At 36.9% G+C, this 25,177-nt stretch overlaps 1 protein-coding gene across 1 annotated transcript; it reads left to right on the forward strand.

Annotated features, from left to right (window-relative positions):
- Positions 1-450: 450 nt before the first annotated feature.
- On the forward strand, positions 451-23,837 carry LOC128204880 (cadmium metallothionein-like). Its single transcript, XM_052906282.1, has 7 exons — positions 451-477; positions 5,888-6,056; positions 9,301-9,441; positions 16,861-16,965; positions 18,305-18,433; positions 21,029-21,172; positions 22,099-23,837. The coding sequence occupies exons 1-7, from the start codon at positions 451-453 to the stop codon at positions 22,125-22,127; spliced, it is 744 nt and encodes a 247-aa protein (XP_052762242.1). The 3' UTR covers positions 22,128-23,837.
- The last annotated feature ends 1,340 nt before the right edge of the window (positions 23,838-25,177 follow it).

Consider the following 25,177-nt stretch of genomic DNA (forward strand, 5'->3'; position numbering starts at 1 on the left):
AGGTGAGTGAATGATGGCACGCTTGTGGCCAATACAGTCGTTCAGGTGAGTGAATGATGGCACGCTTGTGGTCAATACAGTCGTTCAGGTGAGTGAATGATGGCACGCTTGTGGCCTATACAGTCGTTCAGGTGAGTGAATGATGGCACGCTTGTGGTCAATACAGTCGTTCAGGTGAGTGAATGATGGCACGCTTGTGGCCAACTGGGGTCGTTCAGGTGAGTGAATGATGGCACGCTTGTGGCCAATACAGTCGTTCAGGTGAGTGAATGATGGCACGCTTGTGGTCAATACAGTCGTTCAGGTGAGTAAATGATGGCACGCTTGTGGCCAATACAGTCGTTCAGGTGAGTGAATGATGGCACGCTTGTGGCCAACTGGGGTCGTTCAGGTGAGTGAATGATGGCACACTTGTGGCCAGTACATTCGTTCAGGTGAGTGAATGATGGCATGTTTGTGGCCAGTACAGTCGTTCAGGTGAGTGAATGATGGCACGCTTGTGGCCAGTACAGTCGTTCAGGTGAGTGAATTATGGCACGCTTGTGGCCAATACAGTCGTTCAGGTGAGTGAATGATGGCACGCTTGTGGCCAATACAGTCGTTCAGGTGAGTGAATGATGGCACGCTTGTGGCCAATACAGCCGTACAGGTGAGTGAATAATGGCACGCTTGTGGCCAATACAGCCGTACAGGTGAGTGAATGATGGCACGCTTGTGGCCAATACAGCCGTTCAGGTGAGTGAATGATGGCACGCTTGTGACCAATACAGTCGTTCAGGTGAGTGAATGATGGCACGCTTGTGGTCAATACAGTCGTTCAGGTGAGTGAATGATGGCACGCTTGTGGCCAATACAGTCGTACAGGTGAGTGAATGATGGCACGCTTGTGGCCAATACAGCCGTACAGGTGAGTGAATGATGGCACGCTTGTGGTCAATACAGTCGTTCTGGTGAGTGAATGATGGCACGCTTGTGGTCAATACAGTCGTTCAGGTGAGTGAATGATGGCACGCTTGTGGCCAACTGGGGTCGTTCAGGTGAGTGAATGATGGTACGCTTGTGGTCAATACAGTCGTTCAGGTGAGTGAATGATGGCACGCTTGTGGTCAATACAATCGTTCAGGTGAGTGAATGATGGCACGCTTGTGGCCAATACAGTCGTACAGGTGAGTGAATGATGGCACGCTTGTGGTCAATACAGTCGTTTAGGTGAGTGAATGATGGTACGCTTGTGGTCAATACAGTCGTTCAGGTGAGTGAATGATGGCACGCTTGTGGCCAATACAGTCGTACAGGTGAGTGAATTATGGCACGCTTGTGGTCAATACAGTCGTTTAGGTGAGTGAATGAAGGCACGCTTGTGGCCAATACAGTCGTTCAGGTGAGTGAATGGTGGCACGCTTGTGGCCAATACAGTCGTTCAGGTGAGTGAATGATGGCACGCTTGTGGTCAATACAGTCGTTCAGGTGAGTGAATGATGGCACGCTTGTGGTCAATACAGTCGTTTAGGTGAGTGAATGATGGCACGCTTGTGGCCAATACAGTCGTTCAGGTGAGTGAATGGTGGCACGCTTGTGGCCAATACAGTCGTTCAGGTGAGTGAATGAAGGCACGCTTGTGGCCAATACAGTCGTTCAGGTGAGTGAATGGTGGCACGCTTGTGGCCAATACAGTCGTTTAGGTGAGTGAATGATGGCACGCTTGTGGTCAATACAGTCGTTCAGGTGAGTGAATGAAGGCACGCTTGTGGCCAATACAGTCGTTCAGGTGAGTGAATGAAGGCACGCTTGTGGCCAATACAGTCGTTTAGGTAAGTGAATGATGGCACGCTTGTGGCTAATACAGTCGTTTAGGTGAGTGAATGATGGCACGCTTGTGGCCAATACAGTCGTTCAGGTGAGTGAATGGTGGCACGCTTGTGGCCAATACAGTCGTTTAGGTGAGTGAATGAAGGCACGCTTGTGGCCAATACAGTCGTTCAGGTGAGTGAATGGTGGCACGCTTGTGGCCAATACAGTCGTTCAGGTGAGTGAATGATGGCACGCTTGTGGCCAATACAGTCTTTCAGGTGAGTGAATGATGGCACGCTTGTGGTCAATACAGTCGTTTAGGTGAGTGAATGATGGCACGCTTGTGGCCAATACAGTCGTTTAGGTGAGTGAATGATGGCACGCTTGTGGCCAATACAGTCGTTCAGGTGAGTGAATGATGGCACGCTTGTGGCCAATACAGTCATTCAGGTGAGTGAATGATGGCACGCTTGTGGTCAATACAGTCGTTCAGGTGAGTGAATGATGGCACGCTTGTGGTCAATACAGTCGTTTAGGTGAGTGAATGATGGCACGCTTGTGGCCAATACAGTCGTTCAGGTGAGTGAATGATAGCACGCTTGTGGTCAATACAGTCGTTCAGGTGAGTGAATGATGGCACGCTTGTGGCCAATACAGTCGTTCAGGTGAGTGAATGATAGCACGCTTGTGGTCAATACAGTCGTACAGGTGAGTGAATGATGGCACGCTTGTGGTCAATACAGTCGTTTAGGTGAGTGAATGATGGCACGCTTGTGGCCAATACAGTCGTACAGGTGAGTGAATGATGGCACGCTTGTGGCTAATACAGTCGTTCAGGTGAGTGAATGATGGCACGCTTGTGGCCAATACAGTCGTACAGGTGAGTGAATCATGGCACGCTTGTGGTCAATACAGCCGTTCAGGTGAGTGAATGATGGCACGCTTGTGGCCAATACAGTCGTTCAGGTGAGTGAATCATGGCACGCTTGTGGTCAATACAGCCGTTCAGGTGAGTGAATGATGGCACGCTTGTGGCCAATACAGTCGTTTATTTTGTCGAACTCTGTTATCTCATTGTTCTGGTTACGTCTAATTGTTTTTCGATAGTTTTCTTTTTTGTTTGACATGTTCTGTATTTCGTTAATATCGAATGTTCGTTATCTAGAAGTATTTCCCGAGGTCTAAACGACTTCGACATAACTAGTTTCGGATGTACTTGGAAAAAATTACAACAGCAAAATAAAACGATTATGATATGCAATTTTCTGTTTGAATTTGGAATCGATTATAATTATTCTGCAAAAAGTTTACATTCCATCACGTTTTTATTTTTCAGTTTTAAGCTTCACTATTAAATCATAACTTTCTATATATTTGCATATCTTTAGTTATATTTCTTATGCATAATACAATATGTTGTATGACTGAATATTCAAGGCGTTTACAATCAAACATTTGGTACCGTATTGAAATAAAGAGCGCTATCAGTTTCATCATAATATATAATATTCTTACGCACAAATTTGCGTCAGACTGCACAATTGTCTACGTGTGCATCCGGAAATTTAACGTTGTATATGCGCGCGCATCAGGAAACGACAGCTTTCTGAGCGTGCAATGGATGCTTTGAATGAAAACCAGCCCAAAGGATTATTTTTTTACGTTCAGTATATATATCGGTGGACAGCAGGATTATTGGGGATATTGCGAGTGTCGGGAGAAAAGTGTTGTACTCCGATTTTACGGATGCTCTTTAAAATGTTGAGGATATTTCTCGTAAGTCTGATTTTATTTATTTTAAATATAAAATCATTTGCAAAATTGTAAATACGGTATTCTAAATTCTCAGATTGAATCACATGATTTGAAAAATGTGAAATTCGTTTTTGCATTTATAAGAAATTGAGAAAATTGGAATTCAGTCGTGGTTGAATATTAACATCAAGACTAATGATGAATTAGTTATATAATAACATAGTTCTTATAATATCTGTCATGCGTTTCCGGTGCGGATAAAAAAATCCGACAGAAGGGCACCTGCGTTGCTACGCAGCGTGCGCGATGGTCGGGTATTTGCTTTCTGGACCGGACTCATATGATTGATATTTCTTCTAGCATACCTAATTTACTTTTTTTTGCGATGATGTTTACTAACGTCATGACGCGCTGTAATTTTTATCGCTGCATACGTCAAGCATTCTCATTCATCAGAGGTTCGATCGTTATAAAATTTAGTTGTACGTCACTCAGGTGAAAGGTACGTAACTCTGGTAAACGAGAATGACGTCAAGAAGTTCCTTCAGTATCACGTCTTTTAAGGGATATTTTGTTTTGTTTTGAATGTATATTTTTGTAACGTAAATGTTTATGGAACTCCTCTATTGAAACCTCATATTTATGGTCACATTAAGTGTATAATTAAAGAAATAAAAATATTACGTCACAGCGCGAGACTCATCTCGCATGGGGTGCCATATGGAATTTTCAAGCACGGCTGAATTCAATGGCCACTCGATTATAGTGGCCCCTTAAAACAGGTTCTCCTGTATGCATTTCTAGTTTTGATGTAGATGTCAGTGTATATAAATTATGATTTTTATGACTTTCAAAGAATACCTTTAAGGCACTAAATCGTTCACCTATTCTCAAACCATTGTGAATTATAACGGAAACAATAACGAAACATATCCGAAGGTTATTGCGTTCCAAGTTAATCCTGAAGAACTGTTCTGTTCTTCAGGACAGTAGATGCCTTAGATTGCTCAAAACTCTTACGAGGGTTTGAAATGAGCCTGTTTTCGCTAATCAATCAGGTCGCGATATAAAACATAGTCAGATGTTTGTTCAAGGGAAGACATACCGTGTGATTTGATGTCACAGAACGGCAATAGAGATTTCGGACATTTTCAGCCGCATATGGTGTTTTTCCCTTCAATACTGCCCAAAACCTGATTAGCATAATAGGTACGTGTACGCAAAATCCTATTAAGAACTAACCATATATTCGGTTGGTTAAACGAGAAAAGGGTTTAACAGACTGGGAACATATTGGTCACAAAGTCACGATTAATATACTGAACAGTCTTTAATAAGTATGTGACCACGTAAACTTATATATAGTAGACTGACTATAGCCCCTAGGACATTAAACCCTAAGACCCCTAAGACAGTATCCCCTTAGACCCCTAGAGCATTAGCCCCTAGGACATTATCCCCTAAGACCCTTAGGACATTAGCCCCTAGGACATTATCCTCTAAGACCCCTAGGACATTAGCCCCTAGAACATTATCCCCTAAGATCCCTAAGACATTAGTCCCTAGGACATTAGTCCCTAAGATCCCTAGGACATTAGCCCCTAGGACATTTCCCCTAAGACCCCTAGGACATTAGCAACTAAGACATTAGCCCCTAAGACCCCTAGGACATTAGCCCCTAGGGCATTATCCCCTAAGACCCCTAGAACATTAGCCCCTAGGACATTAGCCCCTAAGACCCCTAGGACAATAGCCCCATGGACATTATCCCCTAAGACCCCTAGGACATTAGCCCGTATGAAATAAGCCCCTAAGACCCCTAGGACATTAGCCCCTAGGACATTAGCCCCTAAGACCCCTAGGACATTAGCCCCATGGACATTATCCCCTAAGACCCCTAGGACATTAGCCCATATGAAATAAGCCCCTAAGACCCCTAGGACATTAGCCCCTAGGATATAGCCCCTAAGACCCCTAGGACATTAACCTTTAGGACATTAGACCCTGAGCTGAAATTTGCAAAGACGGACAAAAGTCTCTTCATGATATTGCACATGCGGATGATAGCCCTGCAACAGAGGATATTAGCCCCTTCATGATTTTCTCCATATGGACAACAGCATCTTCATTATTTAGTGCATATGGGCAATCTTCGCATCATATTTTTGTATACATCACTTTATAACCACGTGGTATGTAAACCTTCTGTTCGTCATTGCTATCATAATAGTTTAGCTAATGTTAAACGTTATTCGACCAAACCTAAAACATTCTTGTAAAATAAACAGTTCTCTTTAAATATGGAACAATTTTTAACCTCATTTTTTTCATTTTTAAACAGACCCTTGCTCTTCTGGCAGCTGTTCAATGTAGATTTGGAGGTGGATTTTTTCATTCTGATTACTACTACGAGGGGGAATCTGAATCTGAATCTAAATCTGAATCCAGCGAATCTTCGAGCGAATCCTCCAGTGAAACCTCGAGCGAACCCCCACCTTGCCCGTGTACCCGTAAGTAACAATAGCAAGCCGATGTTTGTAGTCTAAAAGGGGAATAACCCGACAATATTTAAATAGTTTGCATGACTTTTTCAGAGTTACAACTATTCAAACCAGAGTTTTTGGTCTTGCATGTCTCATGCTATATATTGCTTTATGCATGTACATCAGCATGTTGACCGGTCTTTAATAAGTGATTACTGTTACTTATTAGGTCATATTCTGTCTAGGTTGGATCTTGTGTTGATGCTTTATGTTATCTTTGTATTGTATAATGCATGCAAAGTATTACAAAAATTCTCTATTCGTTATTGCTCATTAGTTTTGTTTGTGTGTGGGTTTTACATTGTTAATACGCTCTAGTTTTGCGAGTCTGTTGGCTCCTATATACTGACCCCATTCTGGTAATTCATCGTGCAACAGGGTACCGTCATGGATCAGCTTGGCTGGGTATACAATCTGCACCCTCGACTGCGGATTCCGATTTTTGAGATCCTTATACTTAAGCCACAGACGCCCCCGAGCTTCCTGAATCTCACGCGGAAAATCGAAATCAATAGAAAAGGGGGTATTTTTCAGACGCCTAGCGTTGCTCATGATAAGATTAACATTACCAAAATCTCGGAAATTAGCAATGATTGGCCTGTTCTAGGGCTGCCTTCGGGAATGCCTCTGTCCCAGTCTGTGTGCCCGGGCAATGCAAACACTTCGTGCATCAATAGCCATATGGTTTCTTATAATGCATGCAAAGTATTACAAAAATTATCTATTCAATTGTCGAGTATTTCGTTATTGCTCAATAATTTAGTTTGTGTGTAGGCGGTTTTCTTATATTTGATATACATAAATAAATATTAGTCTACATTATTTTGTGAATTATGCAACATGACTATATTCGATTATCGATTAAGCCTTTCTTAACATGTGTGCCTTGTCTTTTGCAACATGTGTAAACTGGTAGTTAAAGGTACTCGATAACTTTTTTGGACCAAAAATGAGTTTTCCCTGTAATGCATCTTAAAAAACTTATTTTATCATTATATTACTCCATGAAATCGAAATTGCAAAAAAATAAAATTTAAGTATAAAAACGGATTTTGGTTTTTAAATTAGTGGAGTTCGAACACACACCGGGAAAATCTAGAAAAAATATAAAACGGACGCCTCCACCACTAGGCCACAAGGACTTTCACTAAAGTGGTTGATATTTGGACCTTTTAAAAATACATTGATAACATCACGTGATAATCAATCAGCCGACTTAGCAATCACGCGTCAATGAAATCGCTGAAATCGCTGAAACCCGTTGGGAACGGTATTAAAAATTGTGGTCTTCAAAGACGATATTTGAGCAAATATCTACATTTGCTGAAGGGTTTCAGCTTTTGGTATTTTAGTTTTAACACTCCTTATGATTTGCCACACTTTATTTCGTAATTAAAAAGAAAAGTGCATTTAACAAACCATGAGCGAGTGCCTTTAAAGAGGCACAGCAAAGGGTACAATTGATAGATGTATTTTTGTTTAATTCTTAAGGGGCACAATATAGGTTTATACAAAGAATTTTTTATTTTTTTTATTTTAATGCATTATGATTTTAAACTCTTTTGAGGTATATTATCAAAAAACAAAACAACATAATTATGATTTGTGTCCGGATAATCAAATATTAGCGATATTTTGGCGCTTTTTTAACTGGGGGATTTGTGGCCACGTAGCTATTAATAAAAATAAGTTTATAAAGGCTTATATTTTTCATTGACTGATGTTTGTTCAAGGGTATACATACCAAGTGATTTTATGTCATATGTAAACAGAACGTCGATAGAAATCTCGGACATTTTCAGCCGCATATGGGTGTTTTCCCCTAAGTTTTTCCCTCAATATTGCCCCAAAAATGAATAGTATAATAGGAACGTGTACGCAAAATCGTATTAAGAACGTACTATTCGGTAGGTTTAACGAGAAAAAGGTTAAACAGACTGGAAAAATATTTGTCACAAAGTCACGCTGAATATATTCTTTTTTGAACTTATAAAAAGAATGTTGGGTTTCCCCTATATGTGATGGTATAGCAACTGCTTTCGTTATTATCGCCACAATGGTGGTTTGGTGTCCATGCGTGCGTGAGTTCGTACGTCCGTCCGATTAAAGCTTGTCTGGGCTGTAACTTGGCTACGCATTTAGGGATTTTAAAATGATGGTGGTTACGATGAGAAGAAAGCGTACCTGGTACAAGAAACATGAATATATGTCAAAGGTTTAATTACATTCATGGTTAAAAGCTAATTTTATCATAACTGTTGAATAATTGTGACATTTGCGGGCTCGACATTGTTGGCGTCTCGCCGACAAACATCTAGTAAGAATAATGTTTTGAATAATAGTCAGATGACATGAAGCCAATCTTAATGATTAAGAATGGGCGGAGTGAGCGTAGCGTATACTTTAGGCCATCTAATTGAGACAGAATACAACCTCATTGGCTGACACTTTGTCAACGCAAAATTTGACGCAGAAAATGTGTATCGGATGAGTGGCAGTAGACGAACCTTTAAACACCCGCGATAGTTGAAATTCTTAACGATTTAACCTAGTACTTAATGAATGCCTATCTGCAACTTCATTGCCTGAAATAAGGGTTATATTCTAAATGCAGACATTCATCAACAACCACCACCTCTACCTTACCTATAATGCCATTTGACATACATCCGCATAAACACTTTTTCTTTCTTCTTACAATCTATTTAATGTAGGCTCGCCGTCGGCATTTAAAGAGTGGTGCGGCTGAAGTATAATATTTAGGTCCGTCGTTCTAGGGGCGTACGGGGACATGCTCCCCATGGACAGTTTTAATTTGAGGATGCGCCTAGGAACGATTTTCTGTATAATTTAGACTAAAAAGACCACATTTTAGAAAAGGTTTTGCAGGCATTCGATATAGGTTTTCTGGGTGTAGGATTGTGATCTATTAAAATATTTAATGGAAAACATTCTGAATGACATTATTTTAGCATTTATTTTAATTAGTGTATAAATAAGCGGAGGCCAAAGTAGAAATTGTGAGAAAATGATAATTTCTACCTCAGTCGGTTGAAATGGCATACACATTGATTAATCATTATATGATATGTCTTCAGTTTTTCAGCCCCCCCCCCTTCTTCCCGTAGCTGTTTAATTGAAACGCCTTTAATATCTTATTGATGTTTATTTGTTACTGTAACCCAGACGTTTGTGTTTGTCTATATTTTAGCGCTCGAAGTCGGCCAGTGTTGTGACGACTGTCATTACTGTAAAGATGAAAATGCCATATGCGACACATACGGATATAGTAAAGTGTGCGTCTGCAAAGATGGCTTCATATTCGACTATAAATGCAAGAAGTGCGTTCCTGGTTAGTTTAGTTTTCATTACTTTAATTACATATTAATAATTATTACTGAGGTATTTCGAAATTATTGGATTGGGATATATGTCGTTCGTCGGGCTAACGGGCGAGCGGCCGATTGTCAACAGGTGGTTTCCGCTCAATATCTTTAGTTCGAATTGATGGGTAGATTGTAGGAATCTAAAACCTGGTTTAATGAATTGTGGCATTCATGGTTTCCATTTTTAAACAATTATTGATGCATTAGAATCATAAATTACTTTATTTGGATATAAGATAAAGTCTTCCATACAAATGAAATTACAATAAACGAAAATCGATAAAAAAACATAAGTTTACTATCTAGACTATACTAGATACTAATGTTTTCATTGTGTTACAGAAAACACACACACAAACAACACAATTCAAGAATGAGATATAATATAAGAAAAATACATGCACTGGGGCCTGTTTCAATAAGATATCGTAGCCGTAAACATTACGCTGCTTAAGAGTGCTCGGGGAAATCCGTAAATTTACGGATCTATACAATAAAGGTTCGAGATAACCATATTTGTACTGAAGCGCAGGTTGTCCGGTGCAGTGGTTAGCGCACTCGCTTCTCATCAAGGCGACCGGGTTCGATTCCCGGCTTGGGCGCCATTCGGAACTCCTCGGCCATTTTTTTCAAAAACAACCTCGGATGTATTTGGACGGTTTACATACTCAAAAAGAGGTACGTTTAAGTCCGCTGCAAGTAGATCGCGTAGTAATTTTATTTAGCACTTAAACTTTATGTCTTAACTCTTGGGAATCTTATTTATGTTTGCAATAATACACTTCACTGGTAATCAATTTAAACTTAGATCAATAAATACAACTCTAAAACACTTAATTTAATTAACGATACAATTCAAACAAATACGAACTACTTCAACTGGTGTACCGGCATACATCCGAGGTTGTTTTTGAAAAAAATGGCCGAGGAGTTCCGAATGCTTGGGCGAATGTGAGTTTGGTTAGTGGTTACCAAGCCGGACAAGTTGGTGTCTCCGGGTTCTCCGGTTTCCCCCACAACACAAGACCAAATTCTCGCGCAACATTGTGCCAACGAGAGTGACTTAGTATAAGTTATCATAACTTTCTTCACAATCGTTGTGAAATATTTAATATTTAAACTAATGACCAAAATGGGAGTATCGCCATCTTGAGCCTTGCGATCTTTATTGAAAAGGGGCCCGGATGTATAAGTTATCATAACTTTCTTCACAATCGTTCACATACCGTGTGGGTATGCAACGGCAAGATCGTTAAGAGCTGTAATAGATTAAACATCAAGGGTCACATAACTTGATTACGTGATAACAGCAAGCTTTACGAAAGTGTGCACTGAAAAGACACTCTAATAAATTGGCACCAACATTACATATACATTAAAAAACTAACATTGATAATATCATATTGGGCTATTTCCTATCTTTTACCAATACTTGGGTTGACCCCCCCCCGTTTTGGTACGCGAGATACAGGACCCAATTACGCAGTTCTCGGGACTCACGGATTTAGCAGAACAGAAATATTTTGTTGTTTGGTACGCATGTTCAACTTTATCAGTATCGCAATCCTGCCTACAAATTACTTGTCCTCCCATTTCGCGCTTTGAAAACGTTTATAAATCTAAATTTACACGATCTACCATTTCAGATTTAGAGATAAGCGGGGTGTCCTACCCCATCGTCGTGTTATTAATTTTAATATATAAAAGATAATAAGTATTTTTAATTACTTGTTAAGTAATTTTCAAGTAATTTTAACAACATTCGTTGTTCGTAAGTGAAGTACAGGGTCACGATAGTGAAATATAGAAAACTCTTTAAATATCTACTGCAAAGGGAGTTGTGTCGCTCCCACCAGCTTAAAGTCGAACATAGGCTGGTAAAAGGTCGTGCATATGCACATACGTGCACAAGCAGCAAAACACACACACACACACAACACGCACACGCACACACACACACACACACATATATATATGTGATATTTTATAGTCAATGTTCATCCAAATATCATCATTTATGTACGAATTTTAATCATTTTTAAAGTTAATAATACATCAAATAAAGCGTGAGGAGAGTACAATTATAGCATAACTATTTATCTGTTATAATTATGATAGTTTTCTTTCATAAATATATTTAATACATACATCGCTAGTTTCCTATTTACATTGATATTTTGATGGGTGATTAATTGTACAAAATTTATCTCATTCGGTCGTACATGATAAATCTTATCTATGTGTGATTTTCTTATATCAATTTACAGTTTACATTCAAGAACAAAATGATACTCATGTTCGAGAACTTAACAGAACTGATAAAAATCTAAATATCTACATATCATACCTTGCAGCAGCACTGTTTATTAGTTTTCTTTAATTTAAGGTATTGAGTCACTAAATATGTCCAATTTAAACATTGTTCGTATGATATTCCTTAGGTAGGAGTTGGCCACGCGGTTGAGGTCATTGTTACTATATTTTCTAAAACACGTCCATGTATATGAACATAACTTTTTGTTTTGTTTGGAATTTCCAGTTTATTTTACAATATGTAATAGTTCGATGCCATGAAGTAAAATCTTAATGATTATTTATCACAACAGTTTAACAATTGGGCTAAATAGTAAATATTTTAATAAGTTGCTTTAACATTAATAGTAGTTTCATCAACAATATCATTCCAAAAAGCGTTTATTTTTCAGACTATCAAATCGTTATATAAATGATATATACTTTTTATCGGTTTGGATCTACTTTCACAAATAAAGTAGGATTTATAAGTACAATAAACAATCTGACATAAAACAATGTTTACAATATTATATTCGTTTTGATCAATTTGGTTACCTATAACTACATATCTAATATCCTTTATTGCTATGTGTGTTCCACATCTTTTTAAAAGCTCAAGCATAGCATTCAAAATATTTTTAAAGGTCGGACATTTAATAAAAAGTGTTTGTAATCTTCTACTGCATTGCAACGCGTAAATAATTTTATATATGAAGTGACGTTATCAGTTATAAGAACATCGGCGTTGACATTAGCTAGATATAGCTACAGAATATCTTCAGAAAAAACTTCAGTCAAGTCTGAATCTCAATGTCAAGCCAATTTACCACATAAAAGCATAGTGTGATTCAAAATCTTTCTACTCTTTTTATAAACGTAATTTCTCATAGAATATATTGATAAAAATCTTAGTCAATATCTAAAAAAGTGTACTTTAAAAAAAATTGTTAAAAAAAATGAGTTGTACATAGTTACATTTTTTGCTGTAGTGTATGTATATTTGGAATTTTGACCAAAGTCTTTCTAAGAAAATGCGCCAGTAAAAGGTATAAAAAACATAAATAGTAAACACCGGATATAACGAACTCCTCGGGCCAAAAGAAGATCGTTCCTTACATCCGGAAATTCGTTTTATCCGGAATACATTGACTCAGTATTTTTTACATTGAATAAAGAAGGACAAAAATATTATTTCTTCGTTTAAATACAACAAATATTTTATATTTCTTATTTATAAACAACTTGTGTAAATAATTGTAATTTTATCAAATAGTAATAAATTTAGGATATTTTAGGTAAAATTAAATAAATATTTGCTTTTTTGAGTCTTGAGCCTGAACTCAGGTTTGAAACTGTTAGTAAAAAAGTTTTAGAATCAATCAGACCCAGAAGAGCAAAAATTAAATTTTGTTGTAAAAATGATAGTATAGTGCATAAAGGCATCTGTTGTCAAAATTCATTATGTTCAAGATATTTTGAAACATTTAAAAATTTAGTTTTCTCAGAATGAGTCTAAAATTTATACTCAGTACGTCAGTGAATACGGACTAAAAAGCGTTCTCATCAAGATATCTTCAAACCATTGGATCCGGCTGTGTCTGAATTAGGGTCCCTTGCTTCTAGGATATAAAATTTCAAACATGTTCATGTCTGAAATGATAGGACGCATGTTCAACACATTTGGCATACACCTTGAGTTGAGACGAAGAGTTGAATGTTATCAAATTATGCATAATTTTTTTATGTTGTTAGGAATGGCCTCTGCTGAATAGTTCATATTTCCAAACCTTTTGCCCTCACTTACACCTAAAAAACTCATTATGCAAACCCAAGAATCTTAAGCAGGACTGGGATTCGTAAATCATCTTAATTCGTTTCCTTACTTAAGTCACTTCCCTAATTTAAGTATCTCATTGGTCATTTGATATGAAAAGTTTTAAGAAATAGACTAAAGTTAGGAAATGACTTAAGATGCTTCATGAAAACGGCCCCAGATGTACAGTTGTATTTACATTAATCTTTAGTTTCATTTCACAGTTTTTCTAGAAAAATCCTAAATATAGAATACGACATGAATGGCTATGACTTAAACTAAAACTATGACTTATGGCTTTTTAAAAAGGACGAGCCATAAAAACTACATGCGAAACGCAATTTTAAAGTGACACTCTTATTCAAAATCAATACATACACATGTATAACATACATAATTTAAAGTGATAAACCATCACTTACTTACTAAATAATGCAATTATGGAAAATATTAATTACTGATAACAAGTTTATAACCGTGTATTTTATAGCTGAAAACGCAAAAATATTAAATGATTGGTGAATGCTAAAATATTTACTGTGATCTACTATCGTCTCAGAAGGCAGAAATGTTTTCAGCATCTTTCTTTCAAATTAAACGCAGTATCCCTCATAAGAACAATTGTTTTCGACATTAATTAATCTTTTATGGTAAGTTAAAACAATTGTATGAAATATGGTAAATCTTATTTGGGAGTGATAGTGCATCTTTAACAAAATGTACCATAACGCTGTCATCACACCTCAGAGACTCTAACACAAAATAGTTCCAATTATCAAAACAAAATCAACATAAATTAACCTCATGATTACACAAACTCTCGTGTACTACCTTTTTTGGCGATGAATTACCATATATAAACATCTCAGTTTGCTTTAAATCTTCAACTGCTTTTGTTATATGTATCAACAAGTATTCAGGACTAGCTTGAAAACTTAAGATGTATTTATAACTCGCTCAAAAATTAAGCAGTAATCAGGACTCAGGGATGTGAGAGGAGGGTGAAATGTACCCACTTTGTTATTGCAAGAAACATTTTTTGTTTTAAAAGGATAATGTGTGAGAATGATTGTCAAACGCTAATTAACATCAGCAAATTCATCTCGGTTATACTTAAATTATTAAGGTACCCCCTGGCAATGTAACCTAACTTATCTTTTCATCTGTAATAAAAGATTTGTTATACTTAATGCAAATTATGTGTATATTGCATCTCTTTAAATATGAATAGAATTTGATTAAGCAATTATGTCTTTTCATAACTACAAAAATAAGTGTATAGCTCTTAACCCCGAAAGCCTGGTTCAGTAGTTTATTAATTTCTTTATATTATAATATGTAATATCATAATATGTATATCTACCTCTATTCACATATATATGTGTAAAGCGTAAATAAAACTCGAAACTCGTTGTACACACACAATACTCATAATTAAGAATTAATCAGCACAGATCGGGTATCCCTTTTTTAATTATGTGCGAAATAAGTCCTTTCCAAATCCCCCATCCTCTTCCCATGAGCATCTGAGTAACGCGGCGAATGATTATTACCTTTATGAACTGGAACGTTAATAAACTACTGCATAAATACATGTTAAAAAACAATTAAAAAACACCAAATAACTACTTCAACAGCTGTTTGCATACGTGGCTCCTTTCGTCGAGGGAGATCAATGCGAAGGAGATTGCTGTTAACAACGCAGACTCGTAGTGCTCTCATCAGATAATGCTTATAACATAGAAAGTGATATCCATTGAGACATTAAACGGCATATACACCAATATCATATATTTTGTTTTAATGTGTTCCTTTAGGAATGACTTTTCTAAAAATCTATTTATAATTAACTACTCTTAGATTGCAATGCCAACGTATATCACGCCACTGAATTTTTTTATATTTCCGTGTATTCATATAATCATATAGTAAAACGAGGAAGACGTCAACTCCGATTAAGTCCGTGTTGTGTTTTTTGCCAGTAAATATAATCTTTGACCAGTAAATTTAATTTTATGATTTGTCGCCAGACGGCTTTGTGAACAAACCTACGCGCATAACGAGATATTTCCGTTGCACTCAATGGTTAAATAAGTACCGGAAAGAAAGACTGTCGAGTAATTAATAATCTGCTCATGAATCTAATAATTGTAACCAGTTGACAAAACTCTGATCTTGAAATATCGATTTTCCTATCGAACACTAAATTAACAACAAAATGTCATAGTTAATAATGCGTTTGATAATTCGAACCTGATCGAGTTGCAAATAAATTGACGGTAAATCCATCAATCAATGACAAATCAACAAGCGATTAAAAATTCCAACACAAGCAAACCACCTTAAATTCAAAATAATACATAAATGTATCCAATCATAAATTATGCCAAACAATTAAACAGTTATGCAATATTACTAGTAATAGAATCACAAATATATTATAAATATACATTGAAGTTATTTATATGAAAATCCTTTGACCAAAACATATTGATTATTAGTGTACTGTATATATCTTAAACAATCCTTATCTATAATAATTTATATACATATTTTGTCAAGACATACCAATCATTCATACATTTACCAATTTAAACAAACACCTACTTCATCAAAACATACAAATTATTAAAGCACGCAAAAATGCAAATTTTTAATAATATATTATAGGGTAGGGAGGGAGGGCAAAAAAATATACAAACTTGCAACTCGAAGAAAAAATGTTCTAATGAAAAACCGCGAACTTTTTCTTTATTTATACCCCTAAAACGAACAGCCAATCAAATTAAAGTTCAAAAGCAATGAACCTTCAACATCAGTACTGCAGAAACTATAAACCAAAAGTGAAAGTAAAATACGCAGTAAATAATTGAATATTTTAAAGTCAAAATAATGCTATTGTTGTTGTTGTTTTTGTTGTGTTTATTATGATAAGCCCGCGCCCTTTAATGGTTGCATTATGACTTGACCCCGTCTCATCCCCAAGTGTGACTTAAACAAAATTGTGTAGCCAAAGGGGGATCTTTACCCCCGCCGGTTGAAGGGATATTCGCCAAAAGAGTAATTGTATACCCAAAATGCCGCGAGACCTGCGATGAATGACATATAGAGTGGTCCAACAGCTCTGACTATTAGATATGGTTTCATTTCTCTAGTCTTAACTAGTTGTAATTAAGAAATTTGGTATTACATGTATCTTTAAAACCAATAACTTGTAAGAATGGTATGTCTTAAAGGATAAGAAAGACTCGCGGTAAATCCTCTCTGTCTATACCAGATAATGGACCCTTAACTACGGAAACGGCACATACGACGCCGACGACACCGCAGACGACGACACCGCAGACGCCGACACCGGAGACGACAACACCTGGATCGTGCAGTAAGTGTCATGTCACCTTTTTAATATAAAGTGACATGTTCACGTTTTATAAGGTGAGATATATCATATCGCTTCCATTCTGGTTGCTTGGTCCGCCCCTAAGATAGCATAAAACGAAAAGTAATTGCTGTACTCGATAATAGTGCAAAACAATATAGTTAATAATAACTTCGTAATACTGTTATGGTGAGCTTCGCTTTTGCGGTTGTATATGGAGCACCAAAACAACCAAATTCTATGCAACGGTAAGTTAGCTTAAAGCGCCTCTTATGCTCCCGTGTTTAGACTTGATGCCTCGTGGAAAGCGCCTTTTTGGTTTCAGGTCGTTGCACTGAAAATAATCGTGTTAAAATATCAAGATTTTCTAAAAGCGGGGCTTAAACTTTCTCGCTCCATTTCCATTTGTTAACTTTATCTTTATTAAACCGGAACGCGCTTTATTGATTCAGGTCGTTGTTGTGTAATACGCTCTACTGTTGTACCGGAACACAGCGCCTTTTCTTCAGCAACTTACACCTGATATACTGCTGCGTTAGATTGCATTGTATCTTTGCGGCCTGTAGTTCAATTATTGTATTTGTTTTTTTTAAACATGACGAATATATAAAAAAGTTGCTTGTGATGGAAAAGTGTTGGTAAAATGTCTTGCAGTAGAGTGTGTCTTGCATAAGGGTTCTTTGAGAGATATCGGTTTACAAACTAAAACCACGACGTTGACCTTTTTGTACGCGTACCTTAATTGATGTTTCTTCATAAAAGAAAAAATGCCTAAAAACGCAATATGACTGAGGAATGGCATTATTTTTCTTTTTTTTCATTTTTAGGTAACGTACGCTTACATAATACATTTATGACAATGGCCCATTGTTCAGAACCTTGTTAAAGTGAACAACGTGATTAACGACATTATTGCTAACTTTGAAATGTGAAATAGTTAAATAGTTGATGATGTGCTCACATCTTTAAATATAAACAAGTACAGCTGAAACAGCTGTCTCAAATCTTAACAAGAATGATTTCAACAATATAGTTAAATTAAAAAATATTTGTAAGCAATCGGCTAAGTGTCTGCGAAAATGAGACCTTTGGAGATATTTACATCAACCCCGAAAAACAATATGAACAAGCGAAATGATTAAAATGTTCAAAATTTAAACACTGTTCAAAATTGATTTTTTGTTAATTTCCAAACAATATTAAAAAAAAACAACACTAATCGATTTCCTGCGTATAAGGCACTATATCTTGCAAACATGAACATCTCGCTTTAACCTCACCAGGACTCATTTTCACTGATGACAATTAATTTTGAAAAATCAGTATTTGTCTTGTCTTACAGTCAGATATGGAGAGGTATGCCAAGCCGATCCCGACAGCTGTTGTGTACATGATGGTCTTAAATGTATCGCTGGGACCTGCGAGTGTAGTAATCCGGGCATGATGTATGACACCTTTGAGGAGAAATGCTGTAAGTCAGAATAGCGTTGCAACAGTGTATTTATTCATTTTTCTGGTACATACACTTATGTATTATAACTAAGTGATTCTTGAAAAAAAGATATAGTTAAAAGGTATAGTATCGAACGAGTAGTCATACTTTCATCCAAAGTGTAGTCATTCATTATCTGGTACTTCGAAATCAGTGCTGTTATAGATTTTCATCCAAAGTGTAATCATTTATTATCTGGTACTTCGGAATCAGTGCTGCTATAGATTTTCATCCATAGTGTAGTCATCCATTATCTGGTTATTCGTAATCAGTGCTGCTATAGATTTTCATCCAAAGTGTAGTCATTCATTATCTGGTACTTCGGAATAAGTGCTGCTGTAGATTTTCATCCAAAGTGTTGTCATTAATTATCTGGTACTTCGGAATCAGTGCTGCTATAGATTTTCATCCAAAGTGTAATCATTCATTATCTGGTACTTCGAAATCAGTGCTGTTATAGATTCTCATCCAAAGTGTAGTCCTTCATTTTCTGGTACTTCGAAATAAGTGCTGTTATAGATTTTCATCAAAAGTGTAGTCATTCATTATCTGGTACTTCGAAATCAGTGCTGTCATAGATTTTCATCGAAAGTGTAGTCATTCATTATCTGGTACTATAAAATCAGTGCTGTTATAGATTTTCGTACAAAGATGGTACTCATCTTACTATATTTGGTCGTACGTGCATTGATAACAGGGGCGTACCTTAAGCATTTCGAACTGTACGCCCTGACGTTTGAGCAAGGTGTCGATATGTGAAGGTCTTTTATTAGTTGGTTCTCGATACTTTATATGGGGTGGGGGTTTGAGCGGGAGGGGAATACTCTAACGAATTTTTTTTGCAAAGTGTTCTCTAGATCCTAGACGACATCATTCACTTATATTGCACCAAACATTAACCACACACCCTTAACCTTCGGTTGTTATTCCTGATTTCGAGATATAATGTCTTTCCATTTCATGGGCGCCATAATTGTTTTGAACGCCACGGCGTACTGCCGTATGCCTAGGTACGCCCCTGGATATGACATGTCAATAATATTAAGACTTTAGGTGTTGCAGATGCGTTGTTAAAAATGGCCGATACTATTAAGACTTAAGTGATATCTTACAGGTGGAGATGATCTAGGAGATCCCTAGTTCAACAAATATGCGATACTTGGTTGTATGTGCGTTGTTTAGCCGGGCCAATACTATTAAGATTTAAGTGTTATCTTGCAGGTGGAGATGATCTAGAAGATCCCTAGTTCAACCAATATGCGATACTTGGTCGTACGTGCGTTCTTTAGCCGGGCCTATGATATTAAGGCTTTAATGCTATCTTGCAGGTGGAGATGAGCTAGGAGATTCTTGCTTCTAGCAAAGTTCAATATTTCGTCGTACGTGCGTTATTAAGACGGGCATATAACATTGAGGCTTAAGTGTTATGTTTTGCAGGCGAATATGAGCTAGGAGATCTCTACTTCAACCAAATTTCGGAATTTGGTCGTACGTGCGTTTTTTTAAGACGGGCCTATAATATTAAAGCCTTAGTGTTATGTTGCAGGCGGAGATGAGAGAGGAGATCTCTGCTACAATCAAAGTGCGATATTTGGTCGTACGTGCGTTGTTGAGCCGGGCCTATAATAGTAAGGCTTAAGTGGTATGTTGCATGCGGAGATGAGCGAAGAGATCCCTGCTTTAACCAAAGTGCGATATTTGGTCGTACGTGCGTTGTTTAGCCGGGTCTATAACATTGAGGCTTAAGTGTTATGTTGCAGGTGGAGATGAGCTAGGAGATTTCTGCTTCAACCAAAGTGCAATATTCGGTCGTACGTGCGTTGTTTAGCCGGGCCTATAATATTAAGGCTTAAGTGCTATGTTGCATGCGGAGATGAGCTAGGAGATCCCTGCTACAATCAAAGTGCGATATTTGGTCGTGCGTGTGTTGTTTAGCCGGGCCTATAATATCAAGGCTTAAGTGTTATGTTTCAGGCAGAGATGAGCTAGGAAATATTTGATTCAACCGAAGTGCAATGTTTGGTCGTACGTGCGTTGTTTAGCCGGGCCTATAATATCAAGGCTTAAGTGGTATGTTTTAGGCGGAGATGAACTAGGTGCTTCAAACATAGTGCTACATTTGGTCGTACGTGCGTCAATACGACGGGTCCATAATAATAAGTGGAAAGTGATATGTTGCAGGCGGAGATGAACTAGGGCATTTTTGCTTTAACCAAAGTGTAATATTTGATAGTACGTACGTTGATACGACGAGTCCATAACGTTAAGTTTATAATGTTATTGTCTTTACGCTTCCGATGAAGATCTTGCTTCACTAAAATGCGATATTTGGTCATACGTGGGATGTTTAGACCGGTCAATATACAATTACATCTTACATGGTAAAATGCGATACTTGGTCGTACGTGCGTTGTTTAGCCGGGCCTATGATATTAAGGCTTAAATGCTATCTTGCAGGTGGAGATGAGCTAGGAGACCCTTGCTTGGGTCGATATCCAACATTTGGTCGTACGTGTGTTGACAAGACGGGTCAAGAATGTTAAGTGTTATACTGTTGTTGTTGTTACGCTGCAGGTGGATATAAGCTGGGCGAAACTTGTTGCTTAAAAAAGGGCTATGACGAATGTAGTATGCTCGGAGATATCAACAGCATATGCGACCCGAACAATAGCACGTGTGTTTGCTCGGTTTACACAACTCCAGCAAATGGTTTTTGCAGTAAGAAACATAAGACATTTAAAAAAAGAAAATTTCTCTGATAATTACGATAAACTTATATTTAGTTAAATCAAGATTAAGTTTTCGAGAAAAGGACACCGCAAGAAACACATAAGGTTACAAGACAAAATAGACACAGTACACAACTATTTAAATATCGATATCAATAACTGTTGAGGTTACAGCCCTGAAACAATATTTGCTCTAGAAGTTCTTTTATTAAAAAATGATTAATGATGCTTACCAATATAACAGAATCCTTTTTTTTAAATAGAGTTAAACATTTACAAATTTGTATCATGCCATGCTTATATGTGGAAAAATTGAAAAGTGACTTAAGTGTTGTTATAGAGGGGCCAGATGAATCAGGCGAACAGCATGGCACTTATAAAATTTATTTTACTGTATAGTTTATGAAAATAAAAGTATGGAATTTAAATAGAGCCCGATCGAATATATATTTCTACAAGAAATTTACTAAAAAAATGAAATAAATAATAATTATAAATGATAATCGAAACGCGATTTAAGAAAAACTACTTGACGTCATCATTGAAAGTAAATTAGTACCCGTTATGACGTTAGTAAACAATGTCGCACGCGCTTTTTGGTGAAATGTACAAAAATGCGTTTTTCTTCATCAAGTTTTACAAAAAAAAGTATAAATTAAAGTATGTAATTATGTGTTTCCGGTCCGGATCGAAAAATTGAACCCTCGGGATCGTCATGGTTCGTAACAGCTCACGCGCGCGCCCTCGGGTCCGTTTTATTTTATCCGGACCGGAAACACATCATATATTAATAAGCCCGGTATCGTCTTTTAGAAGGAAGATGGACAAGTTTTTACAAATGTTACGGGCTTCATCTTTATGATCTTTATCATCAGCATCGCCAAGTCGATAACCCAGCCATTATTCTCATTACAGTGTTCACAGTCGAATACGGGCAAGGCTAGCCAGGCGCATGATGTGAACAAATTGGTTTGATGACATCACACTGGCGACACATACTGAATTTCATAATTTAACGTAATGATACTTAATAATAATAAATTTGCTATGTAAGCAGGGATATAACTATGTGTACATTGAGGTCCAATCAGACTGAACTCTGTGTACATTGTGGTCCAATACGATTGAACTCTGTGTACATTGAGGTCCGATGTGATCGAAGTCTGTGTACATTGATGTCCCATGTGATTAAAGTATGTGTACATTGACGTTCCATGGGATGGAACTCTATGTTCATTGATATAACATTAGTTTGAAGTCTGTGTACATTGACGTTCAATAGGATGGAACTCTATGTTCATTGATATCACATTAGTTTGAAGTCTGTGTACATTGAAGTTCCATTGGATTGAGCTCTGTGTTCTTTGATATCCCATAAGATTGAAGTCTGTGTTCATTCAGTTCACATCGGATTGGACTTCGTGTACATTGAGGTCCCATTGGATTCCATGGCTTAAGGACCTGGAGATAGGAATGTTTCCTTTATATTCGGTGTAGATATGACATTAAAAAATTGACCTATTTTAGATTTTAAATTGATACAATATGGCGTGGTATTACGTTTTCAAATTTTTATAACGATGTCATCTGCTACCAGTTATTATAGTGTAAATTGTTATCTAAATCGATCATTCTGAGTACGTTAAAAAGATTTCATTTGCTTTAATATATGAACATGTATGACAAGGTGGATTTCGAAATCAAATGATTATTAGTTGAAAGCATTTATTTTGTCCACCTTAACGAATTTGATAATTCCGCACAACTTTTAGAAATAAATATTATATTTTTTGAATTGATCGTATGGTGTGTATGCTTTAAAAGTGTTTTAGTCTGAAACGTGCTCTCTCTCTCAGTACATGATTGTGGATGAACACTTGTGCATTGACCGTTACTATGCACTGTCCATATATGAGGCTTGGAATATAAACAATTCAAAGTGCATACTTACAGCGTAAAAGTGCGTTAGTTCTCAAAATGACTGTATGAGTTTGAGCAGCATTTCTTTTGATATCTTCGGTGTAGGTTTAATAAATTTGAATGTTTATAGAGGTGGTTTTGCAATCGTACCAACTCGGCCATCTCCGGCAAGCTTCATATCTGTTGGATAATGGCCGAAGTGTTCCGATTGGTAGTTGTGTTGATTTGTTTGACTTGTTTTTTTTTCAAGAAAATATTGTGAGTTTAAAATGACACAATGCATATCTATGATGAATAATAATGTTACCTTCAAGAGATCTAGGCATATTTATGATAAATAATGATGCTACCCTCAATAGTGATATGCATATCTATGATGAACAATGATACAATATTGTGTATGTAATGATCAATTGTTTGACATGGACTGTTAAGAATACTGTTGTTAACACGTAGATGATATGTATTGCGATATTATAATTCAAGTCTTCTTCTTACGCAGATATTTCAGCTTATGCATGTTAAACTACGTTAAACTACGCGGTGTAATTAATGCTATCGAAAACACTGTCAAAAATTCGCGTAGTTTATTCTGAGTGTCCTCCGAGACAAATGTTCATAATACAAAACGACTATAGAGAACTTAATATACCAATATACATTTAAATTTGAAATAAATCATTTGACGTGTCTTATCGTTCTTAAACTTATTGAAAATAAATAAATAAAACGTGTTGAACTTGTAATTTGAGGCCCCTCCATAAATTTGCCCTAGTAAACTATATGTATGTCAATGTATGTCAATGAGTTGACAGAGATAAACATGAAACATTTAATTACACCAGTTCAGACCACAAACAGCTAATTATTACACCCCTTCGCACATTTAAACCATTTATGGTTTGGTTCTGGGGAAACCTTTGCCCTTTGATTAACCTTACAGTAAATGGATATTTGGCCTCCTTGTGATTTTCTCTGAAATTCACTGATTGCTTCGAAGCAACAACCTCAACATTTATTGGAACCTGATATTCAGTGGAATGGTGCGCTGTCTTGTGTGCGTGAACTTTAATTTGACATAAAGGCATGTAGTCAGAAAATCCTCGGTCATCACCGCAAAACGACGAGCCTCGGATGTATGCCGGTGCATTAGTAAAAGAAGTTCGTAAAATTAATAATAGGACTATAGTTATTAATTGTAGTGTTTTAACATGAAAAATGTATTACTAAATTCAAATTGATTCCCAGTATAGTGTAGTATTGCACAAATAATTAAAATTCCTAAGAGTAAAGTCCTGATATTATTAACCGTCCATATACATCAGAGGTTGTTTACATAGGAAAATGGCCGAGGAGCTCCACTTGGTTGGACATAATGCACATATTTAATATAGCCATTGTTAAAGCTACCATGTTCTATAAAGCGTACCTGTGTATTACACTGACACACGGACCCCAGGATAACGTACCTCGTCGAAGACGATTAGTGACTCAGTGGTTAGGCAGCGGATCGAGCCTGCGATCCCTGGGTTAAAAGTCAAGTTTCATACCACTAAAACAATATCAGTATTAGAAAAAAATGATATAGTGGGAAGAAACAATGCATGTCTATTATAAAATTAGAATTAAGAAAGATACACACATAAAATCACTAGTTTATATTTATTTATAACATTTTATATAGGCAAGATACACACATTTATATCACCATGCGCTAACAGAATGATGTCAAGGAAGGTAACCAGGCATGTTTTCTTAGTTTCTATCAAGAACTAACATTAAACCTAGGCAAGATACACACAATTATATCACTATGCGCTAACAAAATGAAATCAAGGAAGGTAACCAGGTTAAATCGTCGAGGTAGATGACACATATATTCATGTTGAGGTCTCCCAAGCACTCCTCCATAAGCCTTTGGTAGGTTGCTGGGCTGTTGCTAGGGCCGAATGGCATTTTTATGTATTCCCAAAAGCCTAGTGGACCAACTGTAAACACAGTTCTTTGCTTGTGTTCGTCCTCGAGTTCTACTTGGTGGTACCCCGCCCTCATATCAATGGTTGTGAAGTAACGG

Source organism: Mya arenaria, chromosome 10 (genome assembly GCF_026914265.1).
Source record: "Mya arenaria isolate MELC-2E11 chromosome 10, ASM2691426v1".
Lineage (NCBI taxonomy): Eukaryota > Metazoa > Mollusca > Bivalvia > Myida > Myidae > Mya > Mya arenaria.